General features: G+C 57.3%; 1 protein-coding gene across 3 annotated transcripts in view; it reads left to right on the forward strand.

Moving 5' to 3' along the window:
• Window positions 1-13,496, forward strand: part of Stk11 (serine/threonine kinase 11) — a 16,695-nt gene continuing 3,199 nt past the window's right edge. For all 3 annotated transcript variants that reach the window (XM_055607804.1, XM_055607805.1, XM_055607806.1), the window contains exons 1-7: window positions 1-1,064; window positions 10,698-10,781; window positions 11,429-11,518; window positions 11,993-12,125; window positions 12,193-12,329; window positions 12,590-12,717; window positions 13,005-13,062. In XM_055607804.1, the coding sequence (XP_055463779.1) occupies window positions 775-1,064; window positions 10,698-10,781; window positions 11,429-11,518; window positions 11,993-12,125; window positions 12,193-12,329; window positions 12,590-12,717; window positions 13,005-13,062 (920 nt within the window). In that variant the 5' untranslated portion in view covers window positions 1-774. The remainder of the gene's footprint in view (window positions 1,065-10,697; window positions 10,782-11,428; window positions 11,519-11,992; window positions 12,126-12,192; window positions 12,330-12,589; window positions 12,718-13,004; window positions 13,063-13,496) is intronic.

The raw sequence follows: 13,496 nt of genomic DNA on the forward strand, positions 1-13,496 counted from the left end.
CGGTAAACAAGATGGCGGCGGCGTGTCGGTCCAGGAAAGGGGAGGCGGCTCACGGCGTCCGCGAGTGAGGCGCGAGCCGCCGAGGGCGGCGCCGGCGTGGAGTTTTCTCTCGCGGGCAGCATCTTTCTGCCCGGAGTTCGATTCCCCCCTCGCCGCTCCGGCCTCCTGCCTGTCGTGCGGCGGCTAGGCGGCGAGGGGGACGCGCCGCCCGGGGTGATTTTTCCTCTGTGGGTCTCCGGAAGATTCCCTGCCCCGACTTCGGTGTCCCGGCGTCCCGCGTCCGGGTGGAGTCCGCGCCCGGGGAAGTCTCGGAACTAAGGGGCCGCGCGCGGCGTCGGCGCGGGCCGGACATGGACGGCGCGGACCGGCCTCGGCGCGGCCGCCTGGGCCCCTGAGCGCGGGGCCCTGGTGGCGACCATGACCTAGCGGCCCGCGCGCCGCGACGGCGGACCGTCGCCTCCGTCGGAAGCAGCGTCCCCGGGGACCCGAATTGGGGGGACGCGAGGGTTGGGGGGGCTCGTTGCTTTTTTTCATTCTTATTTTCGTTACTTTCCCTCCTTGAACATCTCCAAGAAAGGGGGGGGAATCAAAAGTGAAGAATTGGCTCCCACGAAGGGGACGTGGACCCGGTTAGGGGACCGGGAGGGTTGCGGAGTCGTTCCCTTTTTTTTTTTTTTTTTTCTTTTTGAACATTTGGAAGAAGCGGGAGGGGGGGGTTCGAACTTGAAAAGAATTGGCGCCCCCGAAGGGGACGAGGACAAGGACTGGGCCAGAATGGACGTGGCAGATCCCCAGCCGCTGGGCCTGTTCCCTGAGGGCGAGCTGATGTCGGTGGGCATGGACACCTTCATCCACCGCATCGACTCCACCGAGGTGATCTACCAGCCGCGCCGCAAGCGCGCCAAGCTCATCGGCAAGTACCTGATGGGGGACCTGCTCGGGGAGGGCTCGTACGGCAAGGTGAAGGAGGTGCTGGACTCCGAGACCTTGTGCCGCAGGGCAGTCAAGATCCTCAAGAAGAAAAAGCTGCGCAGGATCCCCAATGGCGAGGCCAACGTCAAGAAGTAGGTGCCAAGGGCCTGGGGCTGACGCGGGCGCTGCTTTGAGCTCCTTGGGAGGCCCTTCCTCCTGTACTTCCTGGCTCTTTCCTTTCCTCCCTTCCAACCTTCTTCTCCTTCTCATTTCTTTCCTACCTCCTTTTCCTCTCTCCTAACTCCCATATAACTATACATCTACTCCATATATCCTCGAGCATCACTGCATGGGGTCAGCGTGCTGGGGCATCCAGCAGGACTGTCCTCAGGGGTGTCCTAGAGGAGAGAGTGTGGCTGTGACTGTGTGCCTCCTCTCTTGGCCGGGTCCTGGCTTGAGGCGCGCCTGGCTTCCTTGGCGGGCGTTGCCAGGCGGGTGGCTAGTTTGTTTACACAGTCAGAGGGAACCAGTGGGGCCAAAAATAATGGTGAACAGAGACTTGGGGGTGGGGGGGAAGTGGCCAGCCAGTGCTGGCGTGGCTCCCTGCGGGTGTCCTGTGTAGTTGGCGTTGTGAGCCGTGGGGACGCTTTATCGCCTGCCAGGCTTGCTGGAACTTGGGAAACTTCACCCCAGCTTCCTAGAAGGGTCCTTATCTGTGGGGCCAGCACTGGTGGGGACACTCTGCCTGGCTGTGACCTTGCCTGTGAGCCTGTCCCAGGAAAGACTGGGAGCTCCTTGTTTCTGCCAGCTGGGCTCTGCTCTGAGTGGTACCCACAGAAAGGTGGGTAGATAACTGGGCGCAGGTGTGTGGACTCGGGCGGAGCAGGACAGGCTGGTGTCCTAGGCTAGGACCTGCTTGGCCTTTGGTGCAGGAGTCTGGCACTGGGTGACCTGGGGACCCAGCAGCAGGTGTTCCTCCTGGGAGCAGCTGAAAGTGGACTCAGAGGCCTGGTCTGTTCCAATCACTGTCTTAAAGTGGAGGTGCCATAGGCTGCTCATTTCTGGGTGGGTCTGTTGGTCTTCCATGTGAGTGGCCTCCTTTGGCTTTGGGTTAATGGCCTGTGGGAGCCCAGTGTCTGGCTGCTCAGGCCTGGACCCCGGCTTGGGTCATCAGCACTCCAGGGTGCAGTGTCTGCCTGTGGCTGAGGCCTCCACAGCTGTCTATGAACTTGTAGCCCTCACCTGCTACTTCAGGCTTTCCGAGGACTGTGCCTGCTATTGCAGGTCAGGGTGTGGCTTGCAGAGACAGGCTGGTTCAGGTGAGAGAAGTTGTTTTCTAGACCCTGCATTGGCCCTACCTGAGTTAGTGGAGAAGCATGGGGGTGATAGGTGTCGTGAGTGAGCTTAGAGGGGTGTTGGCCACAGTCCACTAGAGGCCACCAGCTAGGGTGCCGTAAAGAGCCTGGGCTGTTCCTCAAGACAGGAGTTGGTCTGGGCAAGTAGGCACACACTTGTCATCACAGTGCTTAGAGAACAGGGCAAGAGGATTGCTTCTGGGTCTAGACCAGCCAGGGATGCAGAGTAAGACCTGGTCTCATAAGGAAAACCGGGGTTGGCAAGATAGCTCAATGGTGAAGGCCTCAGGAGTCACACCGTGAAAGCAGCCCCAGCTCCAACAAGTTTGTTCTGACTATGAAAACCAGGAGGAGAAACAGGCCAGAGCTGCAGCCTGTCTGGCAGACTGCTCTGAGCTGAGAGCCTCATACGGCACGCTCCATGGCCAGGTGTCTATGCTGGAGTGCTGGTGTGGACACACTGCCTGAAGGGTTTGTGCGGTGGACATCCCGAGGCTGTGGGCACCTGCTTGGGGGACCCACACGCACAGAGCCACAGCCTTGAAGGGACAGCTTGGCTGGCAGCTGGCTCAGGCAGAAAGGCCCCTTTGTCTGCAGGAGCTTAATAAACTGCACTCAAGTTGTCTCTCTCATGGTGAAGTGTCCGGAGCCTTCCAGACAAGCCTCTGGGGTCCTGTCCTTCAGTCTGCACACAAAGCGTTCTCCTTCCAGTACCATGCTGTGGGAGGATGCCAAGGCATGGCACAGTGTGGCGCCTCCAGTCCTAGGAAGGCTTTAGGGACCTGTGCCCTTGCTCCTGTCGCCCAGCTGTGACAAGTAGCAAGATCTTAATGCCTACTGAGGGGAGAGATGAGGGAGTTGCTGGTGACCTGCTGGCTCTACAGCTCTGAAGGGCCCGTCTGCCTTGCTGGTGGGGCTTCATGTGGATATGGGGTATGGCCCAATGTGAACCCCCTTTTTGCATGGGCCTTGCTGCCTGTTGCTTGTACATAGATATACTTCTGAGACCTGCTTGCAGGAACAAGTTGGAAAAGCCACCCCAGAATGTGGCAAGGACATGACTTCCAGTCTAGTGTGTGTTTTGTACAGGCCTCGGACCTGGTGATAGCCCTCCACTGAGGTGCTCGCCACTCGGGAGAACGCTTCTGTGTGTTCAATCTTGTTTTTGTTTTGTTTTCTTGTAGCTTTTGGGTTTTGTTGTTGATGTGTTTGTTTTTTAATTTCTTTCTCTCCTGTCCCCTTCCTCCTAGACAGGGTCTCTCTGTGCAGCTGTCCTGAAACTTACTCTGTATACCAGGCTGGCTTCAGCTTCAGAGATCCACCTGCTTCTGTAGGGCTGACAGTTGAACACCCCCGGCTAGCCATTTAGATTGCTTTCATGCATGTGTGTATGGGGGGGGAGGGCAGTGTGTTAGGCTGCGGTGGCCAGCATCCCCCGGAGCTGGACTTGGTGGCTGACTAACATGGTAGTGGGAGCTGAAGCCAGGTCCTCTGCAAGAGCCAAAAGCCTTCTTACTCGGCCAGCATCTCTCTGCATCCCCGTTTGAGTGTTTTAGACATCTCGTGTAGCCCAGGCTGGCCTCCAATCTGGTGTGAACTTAAGGTGACCTTTCATCTCCTGAGCAGCGGGGATGAGGGATGGGTACCACCATGTCAGGCATTTATTTTGCTTCTCTGAGGCACTGTCTTGTCATATGTTTAATCTTGAGCTCTGGGTCTCAAGGATTCCTCCTGCCTCTGCATATGTGTGGTGAGGTCAGGCACCCCAACCCTGCCCCATCTGGTTGCTCTTTGCCAGTTGCAGGTCTTGGATGGTCAGCTGTGGCTGTAGGGCTCCTGTGCCTATGTTCTCCTGGTCCATTAAAGCAAGGGCTCCTGCTGGCCCTCCCCCTGACCCTCTTCTTTCTTAGTTCCCTTTGCCCTCCAGGCTGGCAGTTAGGGCTGAAGGCTCTTCTGACAAAAGCTGGGTCCTGGCAGTATGGACCATGCTTAGCTGAGCTACGTGCCCTTTGCAAAGTGCCTGGCCATCATCTCTCCTTGAAGACAGGGAGCACCTGCTCGGGCAGAGTGGCTTGTGCTGGATGGCCACTGGCCACTTGGAGATGGGGGGGGCAGTGTGCTCAGCTGTTGGGTGTCGCCACACTGTCCGGGATCTGCACCTGTCCGAATTGCTTGGGCCATGGGAGGTGCTGGCAGCTCTCCAGGGGCAACTGGAGGCCACGCCAGTGGCGACTGGCGGGCTCTGTGATGTGCATTACACATAGTTGGGATGTTAGCGAGGTGGGAAGCAGAGCCCTGGACTTTGTCGGCTTTCAGCCTTCAGCTCACAGGACATCCAGACTTGACAAGCTGCTCCTGCTGCCTGCCTGAGGGACTGCTGTGAGGCTGCCCAGTGCGCCCTCATCTACGCCGTGACCACCAGGTTACTTTGTTGTGTTCATGCGTACCCGTGTGTACATGTGGAAGGCGGAGGTCGGCCTCAGGTGTCACCTGGCAGTGCAGTCCACTGTATTCAGATGACTGAGACCTGGGGCTTGTGACAAGACTAGGTGACTAGGCCGGTAGCCAGTGAGTCCCAGGGCTCACAGGTGTACACCACCACAGTCAGGTTTTTATGGGTGTTGGGGGATTAAACTCAGGTGTTCATGCTTGCTTGCCAAGACATACTGTCTCCTCGGTCCACTGTTAGCTACTTACCTTGGCAAGGAATTGATGCTTCCAGTGAGGGAACCATGTTGGTCCCCAGAGCCAGTACTGCAGTCAGCCACTGGACTGTGGCGGGTGGAGCTCCCGTCTGCCCGACGGCAGAAATCCCAGCACAGCGTTCGGGACCAAGCCAAGGTTGTCGGCCTTTCCTTCTCAGTGCTAGCCTGCACATGTGAGGTGGGTGCCCATCGATGAGCTCTTTGCCTTGAGAACCGAGTTGGCTTGCTGCCCTCTCTCCCAGGCCACCTGGTCCGTCTGGGGTGCAGGGATGCCTGTGGCTGAGGGCCTGTCATTTCTCAGCTCCAGCAGGTTTGTGGTCTCAGCTTGGGGTAGTCGGCCAGAGGGCAAGTGTATGCGTCCTGCCTGGGCCTTGACTGGGCTGCTGAGAGGAGCTTGGGTGGAACCCAGCGGAAGGAGCTTCCTCCCTTGCCTGTGCTCGGCTGTGCCGAGCCGGCTTCCTACTTCCTTCAGCACGAGCGTTCTGTTCTTTCTGAACGGGGGCTGTCTTTGTAGCCCAGGCTGACCTAGACCTGCCTCTGCCTCACTCTAGACTACAGGCATATGTACAGCGGCTTCCTTTTCCTCTTCTGCTTTTCTTGGTTACAAAAGACAACATGGGGAGGGTGGCACAGAGCCCTGAGGCCAGGAGGGTGGGGCCCTTCCTGTGCCTGAACCTGCCTCGGCTCCCAGGCCCTTCCTGCCCCCAAGTACTGTCCTGTGGGTGGGAGTGGGGTGCTGGGGGCTTGGTCAGGGTCTTCAGCATTTGACCAGTTTGCTGCATACAAGCAGGAAGTTTTGTTTTAACAAACACTTTATGTAGATGAGTATTTTGTCTGTGTGTTGTTTTAAATGTACACAGTTCCTGGGGGAACCACAAGAGGGCATCAGATCTCTTGGAACTGGAGTTGTGAATGGTTGTGAGCCATGTATGGGTCCTGGGACTTGAACCTGGGTCACCTGGAAGAACTCTTAACTCCAGCCGTACTTGTTTGTTTTGTTTGAAACTGTTTTGTTATCAGTGTAGCCCAGGTTAGCCTCAAACTCATGCTCCTCCTGCTTCAGCCTCCTGAGTGTTGGGTTGCAGCTGTGTACCAGAATGCCCAGTCATCAGAATACTGTGATCCTGGCTTTGTCTCTTTGCTGCCACCTAGCGCTTGACAGAGGCCACTTGAAAGAGGGGTGTGCAGGCCTAGTTCTTCCCTTTAGGGAGGCTTGGTAGCAGAACTGCGAGGCAGCTGCTCACGTCACATCATATCTGCAGTCAGGAGGCAGACTTCCCCTCAGCCCATGCATAGGGGATTCTTCTTGCCAGCCCTAATCTGGGAACTTGGCCAGTGGCTTGGCTCCTAGGTGCATCTAGAGTTGATGATCACCCTCAACCACCCCACCATCCGCTGTGTGACAAGACTTCTCCCGGGGAGACACACACCCTGTCTACTCACCCACACAGGGAGCCCACGCCAGACCAAAGCATGGAGGTCCAGTGTGGTGGACCAATGAGTTTGGGGGAGTCACTTACGGGAGCAGAAATGACTCAGATAGCTACATCGCTGAAGCCAGCCTGGGTGACGGCTCCCACAGCCGGGCACCTGAGCACACTGCACAGCCTGCATGCCTGGCCGCACAGGCTGGAGAGTGTCCTTCCCGAGCGACATGGCTGCCCTGACACTCTTCCAGGCGGCTCAGCTGGGTTTTGTGTTTTTCAGGTTGGCTGGTCTCAGAGTCCTCTTTGCAGCTTGGCTCCTGAGAATGACTCTGAGCAACTTTTATCTCTTACTGTAGGAGGGAGGGGCCTAATGCATCTGGTCCATTTCATGGCCTTCCTAATGCTGTTTTGTAGTGTTTACCTTTAGGGGTTTTTGTTTGTTTGGTTGGTTGGTTTGGTTTTTTGAGACAGGGTTTCTCTGTGTAGTTTTGGCTGTCCTAGACTCACTTTGTAGACCATGCTGACCTTGAACTTACAGCTCTGCCTACCTCTGCCTCCCTGAGCACTGGGGTCAAAGGCATGCAACACCAAGCCCTGCTGCTTTTTTGTTTTTTGGAGACAGGGTTTCTCTGTGTAGCCCTGGCTGTCCTGGAGCTGGCTCTATAGACCAGGCTGGCCTGAAACTCAGAGATCCACCTGCCTCTGTTCCTTGGCCCCCAAGTGCTGGGATGGGCCATCCCTTACCCTCAGCTATGTTGTTTACCTTCTGTCTTAACTTAAAGATCTTTGCTGCAAGAAGAATGTTTCACTCAACTACTGTGCTCAGGAGTGGGGGTCAGACCACCACATTTTATCCTTTTTTTTTTTTTTTTTTTTTTTTTGACATGATCTCTCAACATAGTCCTATCTCCTAGCTGTCCTGGAAGTCAGTTTGTAGACCAAGCTACCCTGAAACTCAGAGATCTGCCTGCTTCTGTCTTCTGAGTGCTAGGATTACAGGCATGCACCACCATGTTTGACTCTAGGTTTTTGAGTATTTGTTTTGTGGTGCTGCAGATGAGCCCAGGGCTCTCCAAGGTGGGTGTCCTGCCTGAGTCTAGCTCTGCCTGCTCTTGCAGGGTCTGTTAGACACACTCTGATGCGTGCTCCCTGCTGTGGGTAAAGTGGTAGAGTTCAGAGGGTGCTCTCTGGCCACTGCCTCCCACAATCTGAGCTCCATGAGTGCAGAGCCATGACGTACTGAGACCCCAGGGTGACTGGAAGCAGGGCTCTCTCCCCCACACTCTGTGATGTGTCCATAGTTGGGGCGGACCTTGAACTGTTTCCTCTCTTTAAAATTGAAAACAGCGTGTGTTTGTGTATCTGGCTGTATGTATATGTACTACGTGTGTGCATTAGCCTGTGAGTCTCAGAAGAGGTTGTGAGCTGCTGTGTGGGTGCTGGGAAGTGAACCTAGTTCCAGCACAGGAGCTTACAGCCACTGCTTGAACCATGTCCAGCCCTGGCCCTATACTCTTGGTCCTCCCACCTTACCCTCCTGCATAGCTGTGACAGACCTGCCAGTCACACTGCCCAGGGGCATGACGCCTATGTGCGGCTGATGGCCTGGGGCGGCCTTACTCGAGCTGTCACGTCAGTTTGAGTAGGGGAGATGGCATAGGCTGCAGGGCAAGGTGCCCTGTCAGGAACTGATGGGAAGGTGGGCATATTGGATATTCCCTTTGGGGTCTTGCCCTGCTCCCATGGTCTTCATTGACTGCTGGGAAGTCACAGGAAGAGTGCTGGGATCCAAGGGCCTGTAAGCACCCCCCCCCCCCACACACACACAGATGACACTGAGCCCAGGGGTTTAGTTGATGGACCTTAGAGGTCAGGTTCTCAGTGCTGGGGCTCCCTGAGGGTGGTTGGCTGTGTCCAGGGACGTTGTTGAGGCTACGTGATCCCCGGCTTGCTGCTGTGCGTAACCCTAAGGGTAGGAGCACGCTCAAGACTCCAGAAGGGAGGGGTGCAGCCACTGCTTACACAGGCCCTGAAGAGAGCAAGGCGCTGGCTCAGAGCCACCTGCAGGTGTGTCTGTTCGGTGGAGTGGGTGCTCCAGGAGGCCAGCTGGGCGCTGCGCGCCGAGCATGTGTGTAATGGCCTAAGTTGGGGCTGCTGGTAAATAGGGTCCAAGGAGAGGCCAGAGGGTGTCTGGTGGACAGAGGTGAGCCGCTTGGTCCAGAGGGGTGTTGGAGAGCACTGCCCATCATAAGAGCAGTGGCTGCAGTCTTTGTGGGGAGGGTGTGTGGGAAGCTCTAGGTGTGGGAAACGTGGGGGCGTCTGCAGAGCAGCAGACTTGGCACACAGGCCGGCACCTAGGAAGTAAAGTTCTAACCGCAGGGTGGGCAACGTGGCCCTGGACCTCAACAGGGCAGTTGATGCTTATTACCCGGGAAGGTGGCATGGATCCACATTGCACTAATGTGTGTGCTGATGTCTCAGTTGGTGTGGTCTGGTCTTGGTTGCAGGGTGCTTCCTAAGCCTGAGAGTGAGGTGGGGGCGGCTGTCCTATTCTGGGAGCCTACAGCCTCATGCCTGGGGCCTCTGCCTGGCCCTTCCTTCTGTTATATGCAATACCCAGGAGACTGGGGGGGGGGGGGGCTCTGTAGAGCATAGCTGTCAGCCGACTCTGCTCAAGTGCCCCCTCTGCCCTCATTGGCATCCGTACAATGAATAGTGGCCTCTGTCACAGTGCTGTCAACTGGTGTGCTGGGTATGGCATCAGCACCCACCCTCCTAGTGGGCTTGAAGCCCTAACCTGACATGTGGGGACATCAGGATGGGGGCCTTGGTTCTAAAGCTGTGGTAACTGCCTGGAACTCAGTGTGGAAATGGGGACTCTTAGGGGTCAAGGGTTCAATCTTAGCTCTGGTCCAGGAATCTTTGAGGTGGCTTCCCAGGAACCCCATGACCAGATGCTGTGGCTCCCTGATGCCGGTGCCCCTCTGGTGCCCGTGGGTGGCTCACATCTGCTGGGGCATCTAGCTTGTGCAGTTTTCCTTTTGTGTTTGTGTGTCCCTGGGGACAGAAGGAGAACAAGGGGCTGAGCTCCAAGGCTCTTGTACCTTGTACAGTGAGGAAGGATGGCTGCTCTAGGCCCTGCGTGCTTAGACTGGGTGGGCAGTGTTGAACTTGGGCAGCACTCAGAGCAGAGCACCTCTTTCTCTCAGCCTGCACACAGCCCCTGCACACCAGCTCTGTGAGGAGGCCAGGAGGGAGACAGCCCAGAACATCTGACTGATGCCCAGTGGGCTGTGTGCAGGGAGACTTCTGGAAGCTGTGGGGCCTGAGAAGGTGAAGGCAGGCAGACCAGGAAGGTCACGCCCACCCAGCTGAGCTTGTTCATGAGGGTGCAAACCAAACTAGAGAGCAATGCCATGCTGGCCTCCCCCATTACAGTATGCCAGCCTCTTGAAGGATGTGCATATTGTGGCTGTTACCACTGTCTGGTGCCACAACATTCAGTCACCGTAAAGGAAGCCTTGTGAGCTGTCCACTCCAGCCATACCTCTGCTTTGGAGTCACTTGTTCTGGACATTAGCTGTCATGGAGGCCCACACTGTCTGGGTCTCTTCACTGGGCCCTCTAGGCTATGACAAGTGCCAGAGCCTTGTTCCTGCTCAGACATGTGTGACACTTCGTTATGTGGCTGGGGCATGTTATGGTATCTGTCAGAGTGAACCTGCCTGCCTGCCCTCTGCCCTTTGGTGGCTGGACACCTTTTGTGGTGAGATCTGAAAGGTGCTGTATTACTACAGACCTGAGCTAAGGGAATCCTCCTGGACTGGCCAGCGGCCCATCAACCTGTTGGACAGTGGCTCTCACCAGTGGTCATTGCTGATGCTGCCAGTTTCTGGGCTGACCTTCAGCCCAGCTGGTGGACACCCAAGGTCATGAGGTGGGACAGTGTTTGGGAGAAGCCCCTGTGGCCGTATCATGGCCTAGCTTCAGGCACATTAGGTGCTGGACCTGTGTCTTACAAGGAGCTTTTCTTTTATGAAACACTCTTAGTGTCCCGATGGTCCCTCCCTGGAGGGATGGCCCCAGGCCCCATCCCCACCCCCCGCTGTGGCCTGAAGCCACCACAGCACAGGTGACCGTCCACTCCCTGGGATTGAGCCCCGGGTGTCACAGGCAAGTTGGAGTCGTGCCCCACCCCTTCCCTGTGTCCTGTGTGTTCCCAGGTGGGCAGCTCTGTGGCGGCCGCATGTGGGCCATTCACAGCAGGCAGGTGGGCTGAGCAGTGTCCTCTATTGCAGGGAGATTCAGCTGCTGCGGCGGCTGCGGCACCGGAATGTGATCCAGCTTGTGGATGTGCTGTACAATGAGGAGAAGCAGAAGATATATCCTGTGGGGTGGAGCGGGTGAGGGCGGCCCATGTGTGGTAGGGAGTGGAAGCCCTGGGCAAGCCTCTGGCTCAGCTGCATTCTGTGGTGCCTGGCAACTCAGCAGGCTGGGTGAGCAAGGCACAGAGCGCCCATCTTATGCCAGCTTGGTCTGACCATTGTGGCTGGCCCGGCCTCACTGGTCTCCGGGACCCTTCATTTATGGCCAGGGCCTTGGTTCAAATGGTTTCCGTGCTGCCCCTTTGCAGAGGTAGTTTGCATGCTGTCCTCTGGATCTGGGCATCCTCGGCGTACTCGCAGAACTGAGTGCCCTGTGCCTGGCTGCAGGCCTGACGCCCAAGCACCCAATTCCTCGCTGGTGTGACGAGTAGACCAACTCATTTCTGGTCCTCTTGTGTCATTATGCTTGCTCCATGTGGTTCAAGGCAGTGTGGCAGCCCTGTGGGGCCTTGGGAGCACTGGTAGGGAGCACAGAGGATGGCCAGAGATCAGGGCAGTGGCAGTCAACTGGCCCAGGAGGGCCCTGCATCCTCAGCAGTGTCTTCACTGCCTCAGTTGCCCTCACCTTCAGGGTAGTCCAGACTACTGTTGCTGGGAGCACAGCTCCCAGGGCCTGCTGTGTGCTGCTTTCCTTAGCGCCCTACGTATATGGTGATGGAGTACTGCGTGTGTGGCATGCAGGAGATGCTGGACAGTGTGCCGGAGAAGCGCTTCCCCGTGTGCCAAGCCCATGGGTAAGTGGCTGCTAGGTGCAGGAGAGGCAGGTAGCACCTTCTGTGGCTGGTGACAGCCATTGTCAGGAAAAGCAAGGTGTTTCTGGGCACCCAGTTCCCCACCCAGTGTGCTTGAGGTTGCCGTCCTGTTAGGCCCTGTGGGTCCACTTCCTTGCTGAGCCACAGTGGTTCTCAGGCCTGATTAACCTTCCAGTCCAGCAGTCACAGCCCCCTGGTTAACACAGACCAAAGGGGAGGGGGTGAAGCCAGAGGGGAAACCTGGCTCCCTGGGCCTGCACGGCAATGGCTGTAGTTGCTCTGTGAGACTCCCAATGAGCCTGGTCTTCTGACTGTCAAGCCTGTGTGCCTGAAACCCAGATTCCTGTCCCTTTGTGGGCCAGGCTTTGTGAGTCTCCCAAATTTCATCGCAGACTGTGTAGACACCATGGTGTGGGCTGAGACCCTGTGGGTCCTGAGCCAGTCCCACCCATTCAGGTACTTCCGCCAGCTGATTGACGGCCTGGAGTACCTACACAGCCAAGGCATTGTTCACAAGGACATCAAGCCGGGCAACCTGCTGCTCACCACCAACGGCACGCTCAAGATCTCCGACCTGGGTGTTGCCGAGGTAGGCACCATGTGCAGGGCTCCCGGGCCACTTCTCCTGGGCGCCCCTGACTCTCGCTGCCCTGCAGGCCCTGCACCCTTTCGCTGTGGATGACACCTGCCGGACAAGCCAGGGCTCCCCAGCCTTCCAGCCACCAGAGATCGCCAACGGACTGGACACCTTCTCAGGTTTCAAGGTGGACATCTGGTCGGCTGGGGTCACACTGTAAGTGTCTTGTGTGTGCAGAGGCGGGACTGCAGATTTTCTCGAGTGTTCTTATGCCTCGTGAGCCACAGGATGTGGTGAGCGGCTTGGACGGCCCAGGTCTGTGGGTGAAGTTCCCCTCCACTCACTACCCACGGGGCTTTGCCACATGTAGCTTCTGTGGCTACACATGGACCACTTAAGAGTTACACTCTCTGGGAGTTGGGGCATCTGGCCGGGCTCAGGTGTGGCCAGCACTGACACTGTCCTCCCATGTGAAGCTACAACATCACCACGGGCCTGTACCCGTTCGAGGGGGACAATATCTACAAGCTGTTTGAGAACATCGGGAGAGGGGACTTCACCATCCCTTGTGACTGCGGCCCACCACTCTCTGACCTACTCCGAGGTGGGCATCTCTGGGTCTCCTGAAGGCCAGGGCAGCCAGGGGAGAGCCCCTGGTCTGTGGAGGGGTTCTGAGTCAGCCCCTGGTGGGGCAGAGGTGGCGTGGGGCAGGGTCAGTGGCCTGACTTGACTGATAGGACAGCCGCTCTGTTAGCTGCCAGCCAGCATGGGAGATCTCTGGTGCCATGCCCGGTGTGTCTCTCTGGGGCCTAGGAAGGCAGTGGGGTGGATATGGGGTGGGGTGTGGCACAGGTAGGCAGGCAGCTGTTCCATTGACCCTCTGTCATACAGGGATGTTGGAGTACGAGCCAGCCAAGAGGTTCTCCATCCGACAGATTAGGCAGCACAGGTGAGCACGGCTGCCTGGCTCTGCCTGCTGGGGTCCGTTGAATGCATGTGAGAGCATGGCCTCAGGTGCTGGACGGTCACAGGAGAAAGAATGTGTTTGGTGTCTGATGCTATCCTGGGAAGGCTGTATGTGAGCGGGATATGAAAGGGGTGCCCAGTGTAGACCAGGGTTAGAGGTTCTTCTACCTCTCCCTTCCTGTCAGGAGTGCAGGCAGCTGTGTGCCTGAGAAGTTGGATCTTCAGTGATGGGGTTTGAGGTGGATCCTCCCACTGAGGGAAGGGTGTGGCAGGAGCTGATGAGGAAGGGCCACAGCAGGCCCTGTCAGGCCTTAAGGGAAGTGTCAGTCTGGACCCCAGCTGGTCCCTGGCCCAGTAGAACCTGGCCATCTGGACATGGGAGTACAGCCAGGGAGCCAGCGGGGAGCATGGGGCATG

Source organism: Psammomys obesus, unplaced genomic scaffold, assembly GCF_907164565.1.
Source record: "Psammomys obesus unplaced genomic scaffold, mPsaObe1.curated_primary_1811, whole genome shotgun sequence".
Lineage (NCBI taxonomy): Eukaryota > Metazoa > Chordata > Mammalia > Rodentia > Muridae > Psammomys > Psammomys obesus.